Source organism: Electrophorus electricus, chromosome 8, assembly GCF_013358815.1.
Source record: "Electrophorus electricus isolate fEleEle1 chromosome 8, fEleEle1.pri, whole genome shotgun sequence".
NCBI lineage: Eukaryota > Metazoa > Chordata > Actinopteri > Gymnotiformes > Gymnotidae > Electrophorus > Electrophorus electricus.
Genome location: NC_049542.1, coordinates 19273323 through 19294480, shown reverse-complemented (window position 1 = coordinate 19294480; position 21158 = coordinate 19273323). Strand labels below are relative to the sequence as shown.

The following is a 21158-nucleotide window of genomic DNA, read 5'->3' as shown; positions in this document are numbered from 1 at the left end:
GGCTCTTTGTCGCAGAAGAACAGGCTGCGGATTTCAGAGATCACAGCTGCGAACTGGTGCGTTTGAGGCGGTCTAAAGCACAGGATGACTTCAGATCCCAGACTGCACCGGTGACTCGGACCTGTCACGTGAGCAAGACGAGACATGGCAGCTGTCTCGAGCAGCTTTAATTGACACGCCGCTTAAAATAGAGAAATATTCTAACATCGGTTGTGTTCAGGATTTATACTGTTATTTGTACTAAGATGCAGAAAATCAAGTCTTTGATGTCCCGACAGGTGAGTGAGAGTGGTCTGTCCACCTGCCTGTTGGTCATTAGATGTTAAATGAGAATTCCGGAAGTACAGTTAGCTTTGCTAGCTAGCTAGCCTGGCGAACAAATGAACGCTAGCTAGCGGAATGAGCCTAAATAAAGGTGTTATAAGATGAATTCACGCTTATAATCATGGGCAGTATTCGAACTTGTTTGGTTACAGGTGTATTTAATGCACGATTTGTTAACTAATTAGCTTGCCTGCTAACTACGTTAGGTTAGTTGTAAATGAACAAGACGAGAATCTGACGCTAACTGACATAAGTCTAGAAATGTCTCTTGACCACCGGTGGTTTAATGACCATGTGTGTGCACTGCAGATCTCCTGAAGAATATAAAAACGAGTCAGTCATTGCATAGAATCACGTATTGCACTGGTCTGGCATTTGATCTTCGATCTACTTATAAGAGGCTCACTTAGCATCTTAGTTATCAACTAGCTATCTTAGCCATGCAAGGCTCACCTTTTTATAGATTCAAGTTCTCTCTTAATTTTATTATTGTTACTACTACTGTGCGTACTGACGTTGCCATTGTTGTGATCGTAATCTTTATGATTGCACTTCGCTCGTCAGGATACCACATTAAATACAACTTTGTCATGTTTTATTTCTGATAGGGATTAAAAAGTCCTCAAGAGAGTATGGCAGATATGAGCCCGGTGGAAAACTTCCGAACCCCAAGCAAGGTGAGCTGTCCTATTTTGTGCATGCAACTTTAATGTTGCCACTTGAAATTTTTCGAATTAAAGGTCTGTGGAGATGTGAAAGGAAGGAAATTGTATCCACATTTCTATTGTATTCACAATTAATCAAATTATGATTGCAGTACATAACTGAAAGTATTAAATGTATATAGGAATGTTTAATTATCCCCTTCCCATTGTTTTTTTAAATTCAATAAGCAATCATATTATTTGTAAAAGCATTCCTTTTTGCCCCATCTTAGCCTTCTGATGTAATCCTTATATATGATATGGATGGAATTTTCTAGATTGGTTAGATTGCTTATATTAAATTTGGAATCCTAACTAAGGGCATCCGTGTCTTGTTTTTTCTGGCTGTGGTTTATAATTTGTGCACTACTTGGATGTGATGTATGATTTTTACACTTTAAAGCTGCACTATAAGTACAAAATACTGCAATATATATATATATATATATATATATATATATATATATATATATATATATATAATATATTGCTACATATATACAATACACATATGCAAATACTTATTGCTTCATATTGTGTTTGTAATTTTTCTTGCAGTATAATATAAACGTGTTTAACTCTTGTTGCTGCCTTTTATATTATCAGTAATGTAGAGGGTGTTATTGTAATAAGTTAAAGATATTGTACACTGGTCTGAAGACCTTTATCTATTTTAATGGTTGGTTGCCCTGTTTTCAGTCATTTTATTTTTGTGGCTGGTGCTTGAGATTAATTGTTTGGTAAACAATAGCCCAATATATACCATGTTGTCAGTTTTTTCATACTGGCTGTCTGAGATGCATTATGCAGTGTTTTATTATTTTGCACTATTTTGTATTATTTGTAATGACATGTCTGATTTTAGTAAATATGGAATTTGGGTTTAACATTTGTAGATGTGACATCCAGATTGTCCCTTGGAGATGAATAAAGTCTACCTTTCCGTCTATTAGTTGTATCGGGAGCAAGAAAAACTCAAGATGTTCAGATCTCATTAACCATTGTGGCAATGAAAACATTGTAATTCTTCAGAGTTCATATATTCACCCAGGTTTTGGAGTACTGCTTGCTAATCAGTTTCTTTTAAGTTTGTTGGTTTGCTTACTGAAGGTGGGTTTTGATGTTAAGATGTAAATAGCTCTGTACATTTGGCCAGCATGGGTAATGGCAGTGCTGCCCATCAGGAATGGTTTCTCTGAACATCAATGTTAAAATCTTAGTCTTATAGTTCAACTAAAGTTTTCAACATGGCAGGTAATTTGTCTGAAAACAGGCGCTTAGAATGGCTCAGACAAAAGAAGCAGCTTGTTCTATCTGATGGCAGGCCTACTCTGTATTGGACTGTACGTGCCAGGTGTTATTTGAGTTCATATTGCCTCATGTGGGGCAACATGCCAAGACGGCATGGCTGTGCTGGTCACAGGGCCAATGATCACTTTATCACCTTAATGCAACATTAACTATTGAAAAGAGGAACCTTGTGCTAATGTAATGACCTCAGCAGCTGCTGGCTACCATGATACTGTGTTCCTGCAGCAGTGAGGAACAACAGCTTGAACAGTGCCGTTCATTTAGGGTGGACTCATGAACTTGTGTTGCCTCAGGACCTTTGTGTTTCTGTAAGACCTTGCACATGGAAGTGCAGTAATTCCATTTATCAGAAGCATTAGCGATAACTCTGTTGTTCAAAGCATTACTTCAACTGCACACACATTTCTGCTCTTCTCCTGTTTTGCTTCATATACAAAGGCTGAGCTGCATTTTCATTCTTGACTATAGGTTTCAGGGGTCTAATGGTTTTTCAAGTTGCCACAGTCATTGAAATTGAAAAGTGGCTGTAGGTAGTAGGCTTAATGCTTGCAGTTTTTGTTCAGACGTGAAATCCCTGATTGAGCAGGCAGGGTATATGACTAGTCATTTTTGCTTGGTGGGAAATGCTTCTCCCATTATGCTGTCCTTGAGGCAGGCAGGACAGATATACTTTGAGTGTTTTCCAGGACCATCTGGCTTGAATTCCAAGCTTTTTTTGAGCACTTTCAAAACTGTTGAAGTCACTGGGAGGGCAGGGAATTTTAATCACTCACATTCTTGGTTATTTGCTTGTAGTTAGCCTATTACAGTAAAACGATGCAGGCAGACAAGTTTGTGCGGCTAAATCATAGTTACATGTCTGAGGAGATGAAGTGTGACTGAGCTCACAACAGGTATGAATTGTCATGAATAATGCAGTTCAGACATGCACATGGTAGAGATGTCCTTGAACTGCAATAGTTTGCTTCAGCTTGAAGGACACTAGTCCACTCACTTGTGAAGCCAGGGGTCTGATGAAAAAGCATGGATGCAGTGTGGTTGATGGACACGAACCTTCCTCGCTTTTATAATGGAGTACAGTTAGGATCCAGGCTGGAACCTGAACTGAACCTGAGCTGCCCTGCCATACTGAGCATCTGCAGGCCAGGACTGGCCAAGTTCAGACACTCCCTGGGGGGGAGGTCCTATTCAGTCTCAATTAGATGTAGATAATTGTGCAGGTTTGTTTGTGTGCATGCGTCATGCACACCTGAGATTTCTATATGACGTCTGTCAGGAAACCTTGAAGCAGCCAAGCTTTGCTGGGCTGACGTGAATGTGCTAATGAGGCACTGTGGGTGGACACACTTCAGGAGCCAGTGTTGGTATCACTGGATCCCAATGTCAGATCAGGAGTTTTTCCACAATGCTTATAACATATTTGCATCCATGTTATTGTTTTCAAGACCTTTCTTTGAAGCTGAATATATTTTCATTTTTAAAACATTTTAGCCTGCATAAAACGAACAGCCCTGTGAGTCACTGGGGTGCATGTACATTTTGGTAACAGTTCTCGGTCAAGTAGAGAAATTTGGCTGAGCTTTTGTTAGACTTTTTTCGAATTGTTCAAAAGAATTTTGTGATGCATCCAAGAAGTAATATGTTCCCTGGCCCTGAAGCCCACAGTCAGCAATATGAACTGTTCTGGGACGTTCGCCATCCCTTTCAGGTCAAAGATCGACCAGAGAAGTCAGTGTGGGAGGGCCATGTGCTTCTGTGCCAGTGAAGAGTCATTGGGCGGCAGCAATCAGCGCCAGCACGCCCGGCCTTGAGCAATATGCCTTTCAGTCCCACAGCATGTTAATTGGTGCTGCCCCTGCTCAGCCTAGTGTACTTTGGGGCAGCACACTCAGAGCTGCATTTGGGCTTTGGGAACGTGCACATTTTCCCTTTCTCCTCTTTTGCCACAGTGATGGGTATTGGTAAAGGCTGTTGGATTACACTTTACGGTTTAGAAATTTCAACCACTGGAACTGTAAGATTCATGAATTGTAATTTAGGCAGTCATTAACAAGAAAATCTAGAAAGGGTGTGTTGACATTTTTGATTTATCAGTGAGTAAACAGGGGTGGGCAGTGTCCTTATATACGGGCCACATCACTGAAAAGCTTTTCTCACATTCTTCACCTCCTCAGGTTATCATTCAGCCTTTGATGAAGTGAATCAAATGTGTCAGAGTAGGGAAAAAAACTGTTCATTTTTGTGCTCATATCAGCCATCACTTGACTATTCCTGTGCTCATTCACATTCACTTATACTTTGGCCAGTAGATGGCAGTGTAATCACATGGTTTAAGAACTTCATTTTCTGAACAGAACTGGGCGAGGAGAAGGAATTACTTTCTTGATTCATATCTAATACTCAGTATTGAAATAGTCATTGTATGGTTCTGCCCAGCTCAAATACACAGTAAAAATTCATAAACAAACAAATGAATGAAAACCCAAACCAGAACGGTGTGAAGGTCACTTACCCATGCAGCTGACTCTGGGATGTGAGGGTGCATAATGGGAGAATTCTGACTGCATAAGCACAGCAGTGGTAATATGGCTGGGAGGGATCTGGTTGTTTTCTTCTTGCCTCTCATCTCCACATGCATGCTTATTATTCTTTCAAATTAAACAGAGTTTTTGATTGCCTTTTAATAACATTAACAGTGTAAGCTGTGATTGATTCACAGAACTGACATTGTGCTTTTGTGTGCAATTGGGGGATTTTCTCCCCCACCCACCCCCTCACTCAGTGGGGAAGGGAGATGAGAGGTGTTAATTTGAAAGACAATGTTATTACATGACATGGGAATTAAACAAAATTGAAGAAAAGGACTGAAATGGTTTTATTAGCTTTCCTGCCCCTTCGACTTCATTTACATGACTCTGTCTTCGATGAAAATTGAGGGAAGCACCTCGACCCTATTTTCAAACAATAAAAATGCACAACACTCTAAAAGTTGTTTTACTCTAGGAAATAACATGTTGTCTTCTCCATTTGACTGACTACAATTACTGAAATGAACCAGAAAGGGTGGTGTTAGCACAGCCTGGTGACTCATTCCTCTACATATCCCCTCCTGCTCACGCCCCACATCCCCAGCCTCCTCTGCTCCTCACCCACATGCTCCCAAGAAGTCTGCCCGCTGCCTAAAAAAGCAGGAACATATGCACGTTTGGCAAAGGATCTCGCATCAGGGTGGTGATGTGACATTAGGACTGGACTTACTGGCTGGGTCCATATACAGCCCAGTAAGATAAACTGTTGCTTCGCCTTTGCCAGAGTCTAACTGATTGTCCCTGTGGAGCAGTCCAATCTTGGGACCCATCCAGGCTTTCATGTTCATGCTCTCACTGGGTGCCAGAGATGGAGCATTGTCTTGAGCAAGCACACTGTGCATAGCTGCTGGTGGTCTCTAAGTTGTATAGCGTGGTAGGGTGGAGATTGTTCCTAATGAGACTTTATCTCAGGCGTGTGGAGCTGTTGTTTCTGCATTAAGTTTCATTAATAAATTTAGAACATTACTTGTCAGATTCAAGGTTTATTCATTTAATGAGTTGATGTAGATGATTTGATGTTCAGAGGTATGTATTAAAATGCATAGCCTAATTCATATAATAATTTGTAAATGAATATTCAAGTAATTTTTAAAAATAAAATGGTTAAAAGATATTTAAAGAGAATCTTTAATCTTCTTAATCTGCTTTCATCATCATTACCCTGTATTTGCCTTGCTAATGACACATTCTGGCAACACCAAAAAAGCTATAGATAGAATAAAACAGTATTACTATTAATCTGTGAAACAATAATTGGTGTAACAATACCATTCTGACCTCAATAGACACTTGCCTTCGCTGTGTAATCTAGTGTCTTTCAGCATGACTTGGCCTCTTCCTCTTTTGTCTGGCTTCCTCTCTTTCCCTGTTGAGTGAAGGTTTCTCTCCATCCAGCATCTCATGCTTCTCCCCATCTTCCTGATGCACTTCCTGTCTCACATTGTTCTAATATCAGATCCATCAACAGGCGTATCCTCTGCTGGGGAACCTACAAATGGTCAGGGACAGTTTGAAAACATCAGTCAAAACCTCTAAACAAGCATATCACTCAAATCCCATTCATGGACTGGGAACACTGCAAAACAATAGTTAGTAAAGTAACTTTGGCCTTCGGGGACTTATCCATATGACTACAAGGTAGGCCATGGGTTACAGAAAGAATGAGGCACTTCAGCATGGATTTGCTAAAAATATCACAGAGGTAGAAAGTGGAAAAGGAGAAAGTGTTTACTCTACTTGCATCTCCTTCATGTGGATCTGGATATAAAAGTCCACACACCATATTGAAATTGCATGGTTTTTTTTAGTTTTAGAAGGATGTGATGAAATGGAAAAATTCATCTTCAAGAAAAAAAAAAAAATTCCATTTAAAATGGCCATCACTGTCATCCATTCTAAAATGTGTGTTTTATGTTTCCTGGATTCTATCCTGCTAATTCCAATGATCTGCATACATATCATAAGGGGACTGGAGAGTGTAGGAAACAGAATAGGGAGAGCTTAGTGGGGAGCCATCTCTCTGCAGACCTGGAGTCATGGCTGCATGCTGGAGACCACATCTCAGCTGTCTCCTCTTGCTCTGTGCACCTTCTGGCACTGCGTTCCTAACACGGTTGCGTCACGTCACATGGAATTGTGTGCGTGGACTGATTCTCAGTATTGCTTTTCAAAGGCTGCAGGAAAGCCCTGGGGCTGCTCACTGTGCTTTGCACTGATATTGATGTTCCTGTGTTAATCATCATTTAGGACCATAAGAAGATTCATTTCAGGGCAAATGGCTTAAATGCTTAAGTGATGGTCTTACTTTTGGCTCGTTCTGAATTTATTTGAAAGGAAACGACAGGTAAAACCGTGGGCATCTGGTGGAATAAAAATATTCACTCCCATGGTAGTGCCTCAGAACCCAGAATTGACATTGAGCTGGTCTGTCTCTCCATCTGTATCTCTCAGGAGGAACTGCGAGAGCTGCGAGATCAGGCCATTGATCCCCAGGCAGAGCAGGAGCTCATTGACAGCATAGAGGAGGTGTACTTCTCCAGTGACTCCTTCGACATGGTGCAGTTTGAGCTGGGGGTAAGTTTGCGCTGGGGGGGGGTAAATTTGAGCCAGGCACTTGTTTGACCAATTCCCTGCTCACTCGCTGATCCCCGCCCAGGCCTCACCCAACCTCCTTCATCCTCTGAGCGGCAGCCGGGGCTAGAAGAAACAGCCGATCTCCTGAACTTTTCCCTTTGCTGACAGAGCATTTGTGTGGCACACCTCTTCATGTGGCTTAGTGCAGGCAGCCTGCATAGTCAAGCAGCTGGCCACATGCGTCTTTGTGCACCCAGATTACAGCCCACCCCAGATTGATGGATTATCCATGTATAGTTTGTTTGAAAGCTCATTATATTTGCTGGTGCATCACAAAAACCACAAATGGTGAAGAGGAGGTAATTACTCTTAGGAATGACCCAGTTTCCTGCTGTTTCTTATGGTTTATGTCCTGAGAGGGAATGGTGTTATTGGTTATGAATTTCTTCAGAATTGTTATGAAAGCACCAGAGGCTGCATCAAACAACTCTGTTTTAAAATGAGATATAGAGAGCACATTGAAAAGGAAAGGAAAATATGGGATTAGTACTCTAACTATTTTACTGTATTTTATAGACTCCCTAAGAAAAAATAAATTCTCTCTCTTTAGATTTGCCTTTTCATTCTAAATGTAGTATAACACAGGTGGCATGCTTTCTGTTTGCACACTTGCAGAAACTTCCTCCGGATCTCAACCTTCAGGACCTGGAAGAGTACAGAGATAAGCTGAAGAGACAGCAAGCTGCAGTAAGTATGAATTTAGGGATATCTTCAGTTTGGGAGAGTTGCACATCATAGAACAAGTCCTAAAACCAGTAGTTTAGGCAGATAGATGATTACTTAAACGAAAGTAATAACTTCAAGCATATGTGCTATGGTAACCACATTCTAAATGCACTCAGATATCACAAGTGAAAGTAAAAATGTTTATAAAAAATTCAGTGCAACACACATTTTATTTTTAATTTTTTTACATTTAGCTTCAAACATTTATACTGATATCCTGAGCTGCACACTCAAGGGACCTTGTTATGACTTCAGGAGAGCCTAAGTTGTATTTATAACATTTTATGATGCAACAGAGGTATTACATACTAGTGACTCATTCCTTATCGTGTGGATCTCCTAGTTCTCCCTGAAGTGCGTACAGATCCCCTTGTTATTTTACTTCAGAGTTGCGAGCTAGTAATAAGGCCTCTGTCACTTCAGAGGAATCACTCAATCTAATGTGCAATTGACTTTGGAGGGGCCTTTAAAAACTTTTGTCATTTAATCGCATTTAAAATGTTTGTATATTTATGTCTATATGTGTGTGTGTATTGAATTGTCCTTCAAATGCAGCAGTGTTGGGGTTCTTTTAGATAGGAACACACAGGAACACGACCAGTAATTGTTTGACACTATTTTTTTCACCTCCTGTAATGAACTCTGAAGTGCTGAGCTAGGTCGTGCGGATTGAATTCTTTTGGAATGCATGTGAGAGGATTTGGGGAACCAAGCGCAGTGTATGGAACAGCTGAGCTCAAACCTCAAACTCTCAGCAGCAGAGTTCGCCACAACACTTGTGAACACTGCAGTTACTGGTTGGGCCACTTGGGGGAAGTGTGGACATGAGGCTTCACTTTGCACTTTTACGCAGGCCCTTGTCCGAGGGTCATGCTCAGCATTCTAGCATCAGTCTCTGCCTGGTAGCTGGTGTCATCTGCATGAGAAAAGTGGCCCTTTCCTCATAGAACACACTTCATCTCTGGCCAAGCTTTATGTGTAATACCTTGTGTTTACCACATCACAATCTGTCACTGTGTGTGTCTGTGTGTGCGTGCGTGCGTGCATGTCTGCCTGCCTAATGTCTGTGGAACGAACACAGCTTTTTCCTTGATCTAGGGTGATCCTGAACTCATCGACTGGTGACAGTTTGATCAGTGCAAATCACAACTTTGGAGTAATTTAGCTGTTTTTACAGTGTCAGTCTTCCATCTCACCTTGTTTGAGGTATTTGTTTCCCACGCTGCCTTCAGTACAGGTTCCAGCAAGCTCTTGGTGATGAACAGGCCCTGGGGTGGAAGGGGATGGCACTGATGGCGGAGCAGGGTGTGTGTGCACACAGCCTGCTGTGCCCAGTTTTGAGTGGGTGGCCCTGGTTCTCAGCCCCAGTTGTGCAGCTGCTTTGGCTCAGCTGGACTTCACTTCAAGTATACCTGCTCAAAATTTCGTTAGATATGCTCTAATATATACATCAAGGCTTTTCTGCAACATTTGAGAGCAGAGAAGCTTCTGTGCGACCAGGCTGTCAGCATGTGCGTACCTCAGTAAATACAGAGGTGCATTCTTCTTTCACCTCTTCTTCTAAATTGACTTAGGCATTGTATATATTTCATGCCATACTTATGAATTGCTATTGGACTGATGTATTTACGTTTTATTCCCAGCCTGTGTGTCAGCAGGGAGAGTGACACGTGTCATGTCAGAGCCGGAAGCTTTTCCTCCAGCAATCAAACAGACTTTTCTTACACTTCCCTTGGCAGCAGCTCATCTTGGAGCTAATTGCTCGTTTGTGCCATGGCTGTCTCTCAGATTAGCCTCGTCAGAAGTGCGTTCATAGGCAGGAGAGGAGTGCTCACCCCCGCGAGGTTCCGCCGCGATGGCTCTCTCTGTGGCTGTTGCTGTAACTGCCTGGGAAGTCTCGCTTGACCCAGAGGCCCAGAGACTGAGCTGCAGCGCTTCCTTTAGTCTGACATGCTGGAGCTGAGGGCAGACTCTGCAGGTGTTTAGCATGCAGTGCGGAACCTTGTCACAGGATTCTGTTTCCTTGTGTGTGGGACACCGTCCATCAAAGACATTAGCACTGGCACAGCACACAGATTAAAGCTGTTGTTCTGGTAGCTGCTCTTGTGTGAGTATGATAAATAAGAATAGATGTATGTTTGTGATTGTGTTTGGTCATGCTGCTCTGAGTAGCTCTGCTCTTAGCCTCTGCCAGTGCAGGTTGATGGCCTCTCTAGGGCATGCATGACTGCAAACACTGAAGCTAAAATTCAGCTTTGCAATAAGCGGCAATTGATCCATGCTTATCAGTCAGTGAAGAAATACTCAGAGAGCATCATGGGCCGTCACCCCTATTGAGCCGATACTTATGGATGTCTTTTTTAATGTTCTTTTGGGGTACAATTAGGGGTTTGTTGGGTGGGTGGTTGTTGGTATGCATGGGTGTGTATTTTAGTGTGTTAGTCAATGATAAATTAAGTCTTATTTATAATGAAATAGTTTGTCTGAAATTAGTTGTGTTCACTTGTTTGGAAGAACCCAGGGCTCCATAGTTATCAGGGCAGTCTGGATGAAATGGCATTGCGTGCCATGCTTTGTTGGTTTCTAATTAATCATCCTGTATGATTAGTAATCTCATTGTCAAATGCAGGGAACCATAGGGATTGGGGCTTAACCTCGTTTGCTTGTTATTATTTCTTTGCAAATGTTGTGATGCACATAATGTTAATCTGGTCTCCTTCGCTGTTTGTGTTTTTGAGGTCGGCGGAAGGTTGGATACCTACCAACTTAGTCTCATCACAGCTTTTTATGGGTTTGTTTACATCTTTGTGTGATCACTTTTCATTCAAATATGAACCACTAATAGGTGGTGCAAGGATGCTTATTAAAGTTAAGGGCCTCCCTTCTGGTTTGATGTGAGGTTTTTCTTTTGGTTATCTTTAATTTGTTGACTGAATAGCTGGTTCCAGAGAGCCAGTTCTTAATGTTTGCCATTTTGACCCTTTATTTGTCTTGGTTTGGAGACCAGCTGATCTTTTGTGGGAGACTCAGTAGTATGCCTCATGTATGGGGGAGTTTCCAGAGGAGATCTTTGAAAGGTCAATTACTGTTCTTTTTCTCTGTTAGCTGTTTTCTCTTTTTATTCATATCGGATATATTCCACCCTCTTGCACACAGAACCCCCCCCCCCCCCCCAAACTTTAACCGTTTCCTGTCACTCAGTCTGAGCTATGTCACGGTGGTTTCTGTTTTGACATGCTACAACTAAAGTGAGTCTGCTATCTGTAGAGCTACAAGGCTCCTACACAGATTGTAGCCAGGCTGGCCTGTCACTCACTTAGACACTCTTTACGGGAGACTGGTTTTGATCTGTGCTCCCACAGAAAACCCTGTCCTATGTGTTCGGGGCTTCCATCAAGCCGTAATCCCTACCACAGATTTCTGATGTTGCATCATCGCATGGGCTTGGAAAGGCAAGACTTGACTCATGTCATAATCGTGTCACTTCTGCTGGAAGTGTGCTGTCCTTATGACTTTCTTGATTCCTTTTGAAATCATTACCTGTTAGTAAATTAGTTATAGTGAAATTAGTAATGAGATTAATAACTGGTAATGGGATTTTTCTCCTCTTTTTTTACATCATGTCCAATAAAACCTAAATGTTACTGTGCTGTTGGTACTTTTTTTTTTTTTTTTTTTTTTTTTTTTTTTTTTTTTGGTCAATATTACATGGATTGTTCATAGCATGCACCCTCCTGCTCAACACCTGTTCATAGCATGCTCCCTCTTGCTCAACACCTGTCCCTCTCTGGGTTGACACTAAAAAGGGAAGAATGATGTGTAATGGGCTTGATAGATCTGCAGTGATTTCACTCACTGGCTAGTATAAATTGAGTGTTCATGCATTGTAAAAAAAAAACAAAAAAAAAAGTTTAAGGTGTTTAGGACACATTTTATTTCATGTTACATTGAGATATTGATCTTGGCTTATATTTTGCTTATGTAGGTATCGAAAAAAGTTGCTGACCTCATTCTGGAAAAGCAGCCCTCCTATGTTAAGGTAAGACTTCTATATCCAACTTAATAATAATTCATAAAAATAACACATGGAAAAAAACACCAGTTTATAAGTGGTATTCTAATGTTTTTCTGGTATTTATTTTATCCTTCATAACCTATGGTTACATAACTTCTCTAGTTTTCACTTTCGCTGCCATTAGCTTTATAGTCTGAAGTTTGACTCTTGTGCCGATTCCATGTTTTCTGCTGATTTAGCCCTGCCAGTCATGCCAACAATAACTAAATTGCTTTCTTCCCCACCTGTTTCATAGTTACGAAGGTAATAAGAGGTCTAGGCTCATATTTGGATTGAGAATACAGCTGTGAGTAAAATGTTTGTGAAGGCCTCTTAAAAATATCTGAATTTCTGTATGGATGTGATATGATCTTCACCCAAGGGATAATTATAGTCTTATAAAAACAAACACCCTCCACCCCCCCAGTAATCGAAAAAAACCACAGCGCTTATGTTGTTATATCTTCATGACTTCCAGAAAGTTTTGGTTTGACCTTCCCTCTACTCCTACTACTGAATAAAGGATAATCTTTGCAATACAGTTGTTACTGTTTGTGTTCAGTATGGCCTGATCAAAAGAGAGGACCTCATAAGAAAAGTTATACCACTAAATTGGAGAGACTGGAAAGACTTACAAAAGAATTTCTAAAGACTTTCTAAAAACTCCATCAGTAATCAGAAATTCAGTGCTATTGTGCCTCTTAAAAGTGGGCAGCCAGTAAATCTCAGTTCATATGGAAGAATGCTTAAACACTCATAGGGTAACAGCTAAAGTTGTGCAGTGATCTCTTGTACAGGACTACAGCTGCATCAGGTGTACCATCAGAAAACCACTCGTGGAACTCTAAATGAAATGATTACCACATGTTTCTCTGTTACAGTGATGATGCTCTTAAGTGTTTATTACTTCCTGTCTAAGCTCAGTGTGATTTTTGCAGATTGTGGTGAATGCAGAGGGCAGCAAGTCTGAGGCTAAAGGCATCAACCACAGAGATATTGAAGCTGTGTGACCTAATACTGAGATACAGTGCGTTGTTAGTTTATTTATTTATATTTTATCTCCAGCTATCATTTCCATGTGTTTTGGGATCAAAGTGAAGTGTGAAATAAGAGTTGGACTGATCCTGCTTGCCACAGGCTGTTTCCTCTCCTTCACATCACTAGCAGGATCACTTTCTCTGAGGAGTTATTTATGGCAATGCTAGCAAGGCTTTGATCAGGGGATTGTAGGGTTTTCACTTTGCTGCATAGACTACTTGACTATTGAAGGAGGGAAAGAATGAATCTTCGTATTTATGCCTATAAATTAGTTGCTTACTGATGTCTGGACATCAGAGTTGGTGCTTTAATTGCTGGTTGCTTGTTAATGCTATAATGGGAATATAACAATAAAAGCTTTACTTGATCTCAGTTTCTATACACAACCCAATAGTGTGTTAGATCTTGTTTTCGGCTCTTCAGTGGTAGTGTGTTCATTAGATTAAATGACTGAGGTAAGATCAAATTGGAAATGGCATTAAAAACCTTTTTTAATGCATGAGTATATGTTTCACCAAAATAACTTTCAAAGTGAATAAAATGGCCAAGTGAGCTGCATTTCCTCTATTGCTGCAGGGTCGACACTGAGGCACGGTGTTCTTTGCTAAGTTGGCAAGTGAACTAGATATCTACTGAGTAGCAAGTGTTTGTAGCCTGAGGTCTGCAGAAATGACTCAACTGGCAGGGACAGGTTTCTTTTCTACTAAGTAAAAAAAATCTGGTGAATACAGAAACCAAAAAGACAACTTGTGCTATTTTGTTTAACAGCATGTCTCTTTTTTTTCTCTCTCTCCAGTGTTGGCTGGGAGTGAAATCCAGCCTGTGTGTTTGGTTGCCCAAGTGTGCAGTAGTGCAGTGTTCCTCCTGAGGCTTGAGTGAAGGCAGCATCCAGCGGGCTGTGGTGAAGGGAAAGGGATCGTTTTGCTCTGGTTCTGGAACACTGAATTACAGATCTAGAAAGCTGTTTCACTGAATGAAAATCAGTAAACCTGGACTCAGCTTGCCATGCTCAGTGACAAAGCTGGTGATGTTTGCTTTAGAAACGGATGAACAGCTTGAGCTATATTATTTCTTTTGTTTTTCCTTATTTAAATTTTTTGAAGTAAAAAAATTAAGTAAATATTTTTTATTGATTTTAAAAATAATTTCTTCTAAATCATCAAATAGTTTGCAAAGTGAATAAAATGCTCTTCAGGTTATGAATCTTCAGTAATGCTGCACAATGGTGACATTGCTGCTGCCACACCAACCAACAAAGCCTTAGTCTGGGCACAGTCCCCATATTGCGTGCTGTGGGCTTGCTCACAGTGCCTGCGTGTACAACTCGCGTTATAACCACAACCTCATCTTGAAACACATGATGAGAACCCATTGAATACAAGGCTTTAAGTACCACATAGGCTAGTGCTAGTGCAGACCTGTTGTTTTTCTTGTTTTTTGAGCACTTCAGTTAATTTTCTGGATTTCATAGAATGCCTCTTTATATTTTCATTCATTTTCCGATATGGGATGGTAATACATGTCCAATTTGGACATTCGGTTAGCTGCCTTAGGGGAAGTGTATCATTATACAGACATTTCTGCTCATGCATTGGTTATGCCCAGGAGTCAAAAGAAATGGAAAAGAACCATTAATACTTTCTATAGGCACTATTGCCCAAACTGTTAACTAATTGAGAAAATTGACTGAGGCTTATTAATCTCTTCATAACTTAACTTCTGTCAATTCTTTCTTCCCTTTTTTTTTTTTTTTGCCTGCACTCCAAGTGCTCTTAGAAATCTTTAGGCCTATGTGTAAGGGATGTATACGGTTCTCCAACTCTCGCATCTGCAGTCACCCGACAAATGGCTCTGCCGCTGCACTGAGGCATCGTTCACTGCCACAAGGCATCTAGCTGTAAGAGAGAGTCACCTCCTCTCAACGTGCTGCCTCGCTTCAGTCCACATATGATCTCAGGAGTCCATGTCATCACCGCCTGTCTGCATACCAGCTGACAGAGCAGCCAGGTTACTCAGACCGGGCTCTTTCTGCTCAAAGGTCAGCATGAAAGCCAAGGTTCTGCTGTTGGCTAGTCCCCAAAGAGTAATCCTGGCTTTGAGCTAACAAACCCAAGGCACCTGGTTGGAATATGGGTACCTGTGGCTGCAGGCCATGGCTTGATCTGCCCAGCCTGTTTGCTGGTGCACTGGAGCAGAGTTTAAGCACTGCATGGACAGCTTGGCGCTGATCTGGGGCATTCATGGGCTCGTGGATCACTCGTTTTGGCAGGCTTTGAGTTGGAAAAACCCACCATCTTGCAGAAGGGCCCAGTGAGATGCAAGTGGCAAGGGTACTGCTAATCAAATTATATATGTGAAAGAAAAATTACAGCCTGAATCAGTAGGTGGTTTTGATGGTTTAGATGGATCCAAACCTTTTTTTTGTATACATGGAGATGAGATTAAAATGATTTGAAATTTGTATTATTCTTGTATTAAAGTATATTATTTTACATAATGCGAGACCTGCTCTGGCGCTTAGAATACCCTATATGGACAAAAGTATTGAGATATCTTAATCATTGAATTTGGGTGTCTTATTCAGTTTCAATTCCACAGGTGTATAAAATCAAGCACCTAGCCATGCAGTCTGCCTTTACAAACATTTGTGAAAGATTGGGTGAACTCGCGCTTGGTACTGTAATGGGATGCCATCATTGTACACTTATGACATTTAGCTGACACTTTTATCAAACGCGACTTACAATTACAACTGAGTACAACTTGAGCAATTGAGGGTTAAGGGTCTTGCTCAGGCGCCCAACAGTGGCAACTTGGCAGTGGTGGGGGTTGAACCTGCAATGTTGAATGTTACCTGCTTGATTGCATTGTGGCAACTGTAAAGTTTGGTGGAGTAAGGATAATATTGGGTTGTTTTTCAGGGTTGGGCCTAGGCCCCTTATTATGCTGAAGCATTAAGATTTCCCTTTATTTAAACTAAGATATATATTGGACAGTTGTATGAGTCCAAATTTGGGGTAGGCAGTTTTCTGTTCTAGTATGACTGTGCCCCAGTACAAAAAGCAAAATTTATAAAGGCATGATTCGATGAGTTTGAAGTGGAAGAACTTGACTGGCCCGCACATAGCCCTGACCTCAACCCCATAGAACACCTTTGTAATTAGCTAGAATGGAGATGGTGAGCCCAGCCCTCTAGTCCAACATCAGTGTCTGCCCTCACAAATGCTCTTTTGGATGAATGGGCAAAATGTCCCTTAGACACGCTCCAAAATCTTGTAGAAAGTCTTCCCAGAAGAGTAGAAGCTGTTATACTTGGAATTGGGGGGAGCAACTCCATATTAATGCTGATTAATTTAGAAAGGTCTGTCATAAAAGCTCCTGCAGGTATAATCTGTAGGTCTTCCAATACCTTTGTCGGTATAGTGTATATAACCAAGTTTTGTCACAACTGTTATCATAAACCCAGCTGTTTGCCTCGTAAACTTTTTCCTCAACAGTCTTCACAGATACTGGTGTACATACCTTCTCTGAAATCACGTATTCACATATTCTCTGAAATGCTCATATTCTGTTGCTAGCTATTATCCTTATCGTGACGGTGGCAACACGGTCTCACACTAAACACTGGCTCTGCGCTGACAGCTGACTTTGAGGAACTTTGCATCAGAATGAAGGGGAAGGGGGCATTGGATCGAGAAAGCCTCAAATTTCACCAGGCAGATTAATCAGGAGATGTGGGATGGACATGGGGATGCTTATGTGCCACCTTATCTCTGCTCTGTCCTTCTGAGCCACAGACATCTTTGCCTTTTAACTGGTCTCTTTCTGCAATGTTTTAGTGGGTTTAATGTGGTCATAGTGGGGCAAGATACATCATTGTGCTACTCCTGGTAAACAGACAATGGCCAAAGCAGAGCAATGTCTATTTTTCCCCACTGGACTCATAGTAGAGCTATACAATGGAACAAAGTGTTCCTTTCATGTAGAAGGACATAGCCACCCATGAGGAAGACTTTTAAAACACTCAGACTGCTTTATTGGATTCAATGCTGAGGACACTGTCACTTTTTATATTAGGTGCTTTAGTACACACTAGAATTAATATGCTTGTGTTGTGTTGAATTAGTCCTGTTTTAAGTTGTTTGTGGTGTTTGTTGTTTCAGGAACTGGAGAGAGTAACATCCTTGCAGACTAACCTGCAGCTAGCCGCTGTCATCTGCACCAATGCCAGGAGGTCTGGGACCTTTTTCTTCCTCACCAGTTGATCTTAAAAGAACAAAGCATTTAGAATACGAGGCTGTTATCATTTCACAGTATCAGCACTTCACGAAAATGAATGTTCAATAAGTGCATTGACATTTAAAAATGCATCAGTGATTTGGTTATGCAAATACTCTTGATTTGGGGCTTATTCATAAACATGCAAAATATCCTATCAAATATGTGTATTGTTGCATCCCGTTTAGATATACTTTCTAAACTAACTTATTTCAATGTCTGTTTTTTTAATACTTGTGTTTATGCTGGCATGTCAATTACATGATTCAAAATCATTGTTGTTCTTGTTCAGGCAGCTAAGCTTTGCTAAAGAGGGCTTCACTGAAGCCAGCCTAGGGCTCCTTGCCAACCAGAGACGCAGGCACCTGTTAACGGGATTGCTGAAGTCTTTGCGGACCATAAAAACACTGGTAATTGCTGCATAAATGACGGATCATGGCCAGTTTCAGAGTCTATATGCCTCCGTTATCTAAGATCAACTCTCTTTCTTGCTCTCTTACACAGCAAAGGACAGATGTTAGACTGAGTGAGATGCTGGAGGTAATTTTGCTGCAAGCTTTTCTTACATGTTCATAAATGAAAGTGCCACCTATTCTCTCTCATATCAGATTTTCTTAGTGTTTAATAAACATAGTCAATAGACGAGTTTCTCAATTTTGAATGTCTTTTTTTTTTTTTTTTTTTTTTCCCCCGCCTGAAACATGGATAAATAGGCAGAGGCCTAATACTGAAACATGTCCACTCCCTGCTGTTATTACAAATATTATTTGATATGTAAATAGATGGAATCACACACACATATATATAAACACACACACACCTGCATACCACCAATCAGCCATAACATTGAAGTGTTGTGTAGGTCCCCCTCATGCTGACCAAATAGCTCTGAATCTTTGTCATGATCCTCAGACCAGTTTTTGAAGTGTTGTAGGGCACATTATCCTGCTGAAAGAGGCCACTACCATTAGGGAACACTGTTGATGAAGATGTTTAGGTAGGTGGTACCGCCACGTAAATGAATTCCCCACATGCCTTAATAAGCCTAGGTTGCTGGGTGCTCATGACCCTGTCAGCAGTTCACCGGTTGTGCTTCCTTTGAGTGCTTTTGGTAGTTACTGACCACTGTGGACACGTTCCGTGACATTCTGGAAATGCTCTGACTCAGTCATCTGGCCATCACAATTTGGCCATTGTCCAAGTTGCTTCAATCTTTACACTGTAAGATTATCAGTTATTCACTTCAGCTGCCAGTGGTTTTAATGTCATGGCTGATTAGTTTATCACTGATTTATATGTAATATAAAAATACCTATCTATCTATATATATATATATATATATATATATAAATATATAAATAAAATCTTGAACATTTTTTTTCTGCTGCACATTACATTATATTAAACAAATACATGGTTTCATCAAACATCTGCATTTGAACTATACAAGAACTTTGTCTATAGCAATACCATGTATTACAAATGAAACCAAGCTGATATGCCAGTACTCTGTATTTGATTACTACATTGTCAGTGACTGCACTCTAGGCTCAGAGCTTTTGCTCATTGCTGACCGAGGTCTGTGTTGAACGTGGATGTTCAGTGCTCCTGTTGGCGTTTCATAGGAGGAGGACTACCCAGGTGCCATCCAGCTGTGTTTGGAGTGTCAGAAGGCTGCCAGCACATTCAAGCACTACAGCTGCATAAGGTATGTAGAGCTATTCTTAGTTGGAGGACTGCAGAAATGTGGCTCTAAATGCACTGAAACAGCAGCAAATGCTGGCCCTTGTACAGCTTTTCATAAAGAAGGAGTATTCATTAATTAATCAATTCATTCTCAGAAAAAAAAAAAACTAAAAACCTTAAAAATGTTTTCATCCCTTGCGGGTTTATGGATACTTTATAAATAAAAGAATGCCCTGGAGATTTGCTTAGCTTGAAGTTCTGAACTAAATCTGTTTGATGGCCAGTAGGCAAATTTTCATTGTTTCCAGTGGTGGCATTAGCTATACTTATGCCACTACAGAAAAGCTGTTAATGAACATTGAGTGTCATTAATGAACTATAACACACCATCGCTCATATTTGAGATGTGATTTAAACAGTGTTCTGTTGCTGTGAAGAGTCTAGCGTTAGTCATGGCTATTAGAGAAATCCATTCCTAATAGTCTACATGGTGAGTGTGAAAATACTTAATGTTCTCAATCCACACTTCTTTAATACCAGAGTTGATGGTAGAAGTCTGCATCAAACTTTGTTGCCCTTCAGATCAAAAAACCTTTCTCTCCAGAAAGTGCATTTCCAGGGAGAGGGTTGAAGCCATGGGTCATAGTAAAATATCTGACTACATTTTAGTTGTTTGTACTATTCTCCATCTAGTATGGCTTTGACTGTGGGTCTTGGGGAATGTTCCCTAAGTAGCATGAGCAAGTGTCTGTGATTATTTAAAAAAAAGCCTCTTAAATGACCTGCAACACTTCATCAGTGAGGACAGCAGGTCCTAATCCTGCTCACCGATCAATAAACTGCTGTCTGCACTAATGAAATAATGACCACCCATTAGGACATCCCCTACAGGAACGGCCTACCCCGAGGCCCGTCTAAATGAACACTACTCTCAGATGGTCACTCACTTGCTCGATTTCCCTGTCGCTCACTCACTCCCTATGTTCATCTCTTTCTCTTTTTCACATATTTTCACTTTGTCCATCACTCCTGTGATGTTCAACTATTTTCCTCAGATTAGCCTGCAGTTCCTGTGCTGCTTCTCTTTGCAGGGTGAGATCTGTACCTGTGTGACACTCTGCTAGCATGTGGAAGCCTACCCAGATACCATTTCCATTTATTTGATCCCTCATTGAAGGCTGTGTTTGAGTGGTTGAGAAGAGACTAAGAAAAAAACAACCTGAGAAGTGACTTGTTCCTAAGAGTGCTTAGTCTATAGGATCTAGAATGTGGTGGTTTTTTTTCCCCTTGTTTTTTTTCCTTCCTTTTCTTTGGCACTTGTCCTGTGGCCTGCTATATTCTGTTTCTTGCAGTGCCTTGTAAGACCTCAGGAAGCTGCAAGGCTTTAGACTTTCTTAAGCAGGATTGCAGCTGGTGTCTTGAGTCTTAGAGGTATATTTTTCTCTCTCCCCACATCTTGGCATTGAGACAATCACTGCTGACTAACTCAGCTCCCCAACACACGGCACCGTCATAAACACTGCAGGAATAATGAGGTCTTTAGCAATAACATTTGAGCAGCCATTCTGCCGTGATAAAGATGGGGCTGTTTTGAATGGAGATGGGACACAATATGGAGCTGATTGGAACTCTTCCATAATTACAGCCCTTTCTTGTTTGCTGGCCATGGAATGGTGCATAATGTGTTCATGTTGTTGTTTTCAGCTGTGCTTGTGGCCAGCACTAGATCAGAGGCATTTTAGGAGTAGGAGAGATTTGTAGGAGATTTGTGCTTCTACCCTGATACGACTGCTGGGCTCTTACAAAGATGCCTTT

General features: G+C 41.0%; 1 protein-coding gene across 3 annotated transcripts in view; it reads left to right on the top strand.

Annotated features, from left to right (window-relative positions):
* The first annotated feature begins 131 nt into the window (after positions 1 to 131).
* The window catches only part of vps50 (VPS50 EARP/GARPII complex subunit), an 84992-nt gene continuing 63965 nt past the window's right edge, over positions 132 to 21158 (top strand). For 2 of the 3 annotated variants that reach the window (XM_027012053.2, XM_027012052.2), the window contains exons 1-9: positions 132 to 278; positions 933 to 1001; positions 7379 to 7501; positions 8177 to 8248; positions 12273 to 12326; positions 17543 to 17613; positions 17950 to 18067; positions 18162 to 18197; positions 19283 to 19365. In XM_027012053.2, the coding sequence (XP_026867854.1) occupies positions 246 to 278; positions 933 to 1001; positions 7379 to 7501; positions 8177 to 8248; positions 12273 to 12326; positions 17543 to 17613; positions 17950 to 18067; positions 18162 to 18197; positions 19283 to 19365 (659 nt within the window). In that variant the 5' untranslated portion in view covers positions 132 to 245. Of the gene's footprint in view, positions 279 to 932; positions 1002 to 7378; positions 7502 to 8176; positions 8249 to 12272; positions 12327 to 14565; positions 15418 to 17542; positions 17614 to 17949; positions 18068 to 18161; positions 18198 to 19282; positions 19366 to 21158 lie in introns of those variants that run through there. The other variant, XM_027012054.2, reaches the window with a different exon arrangement.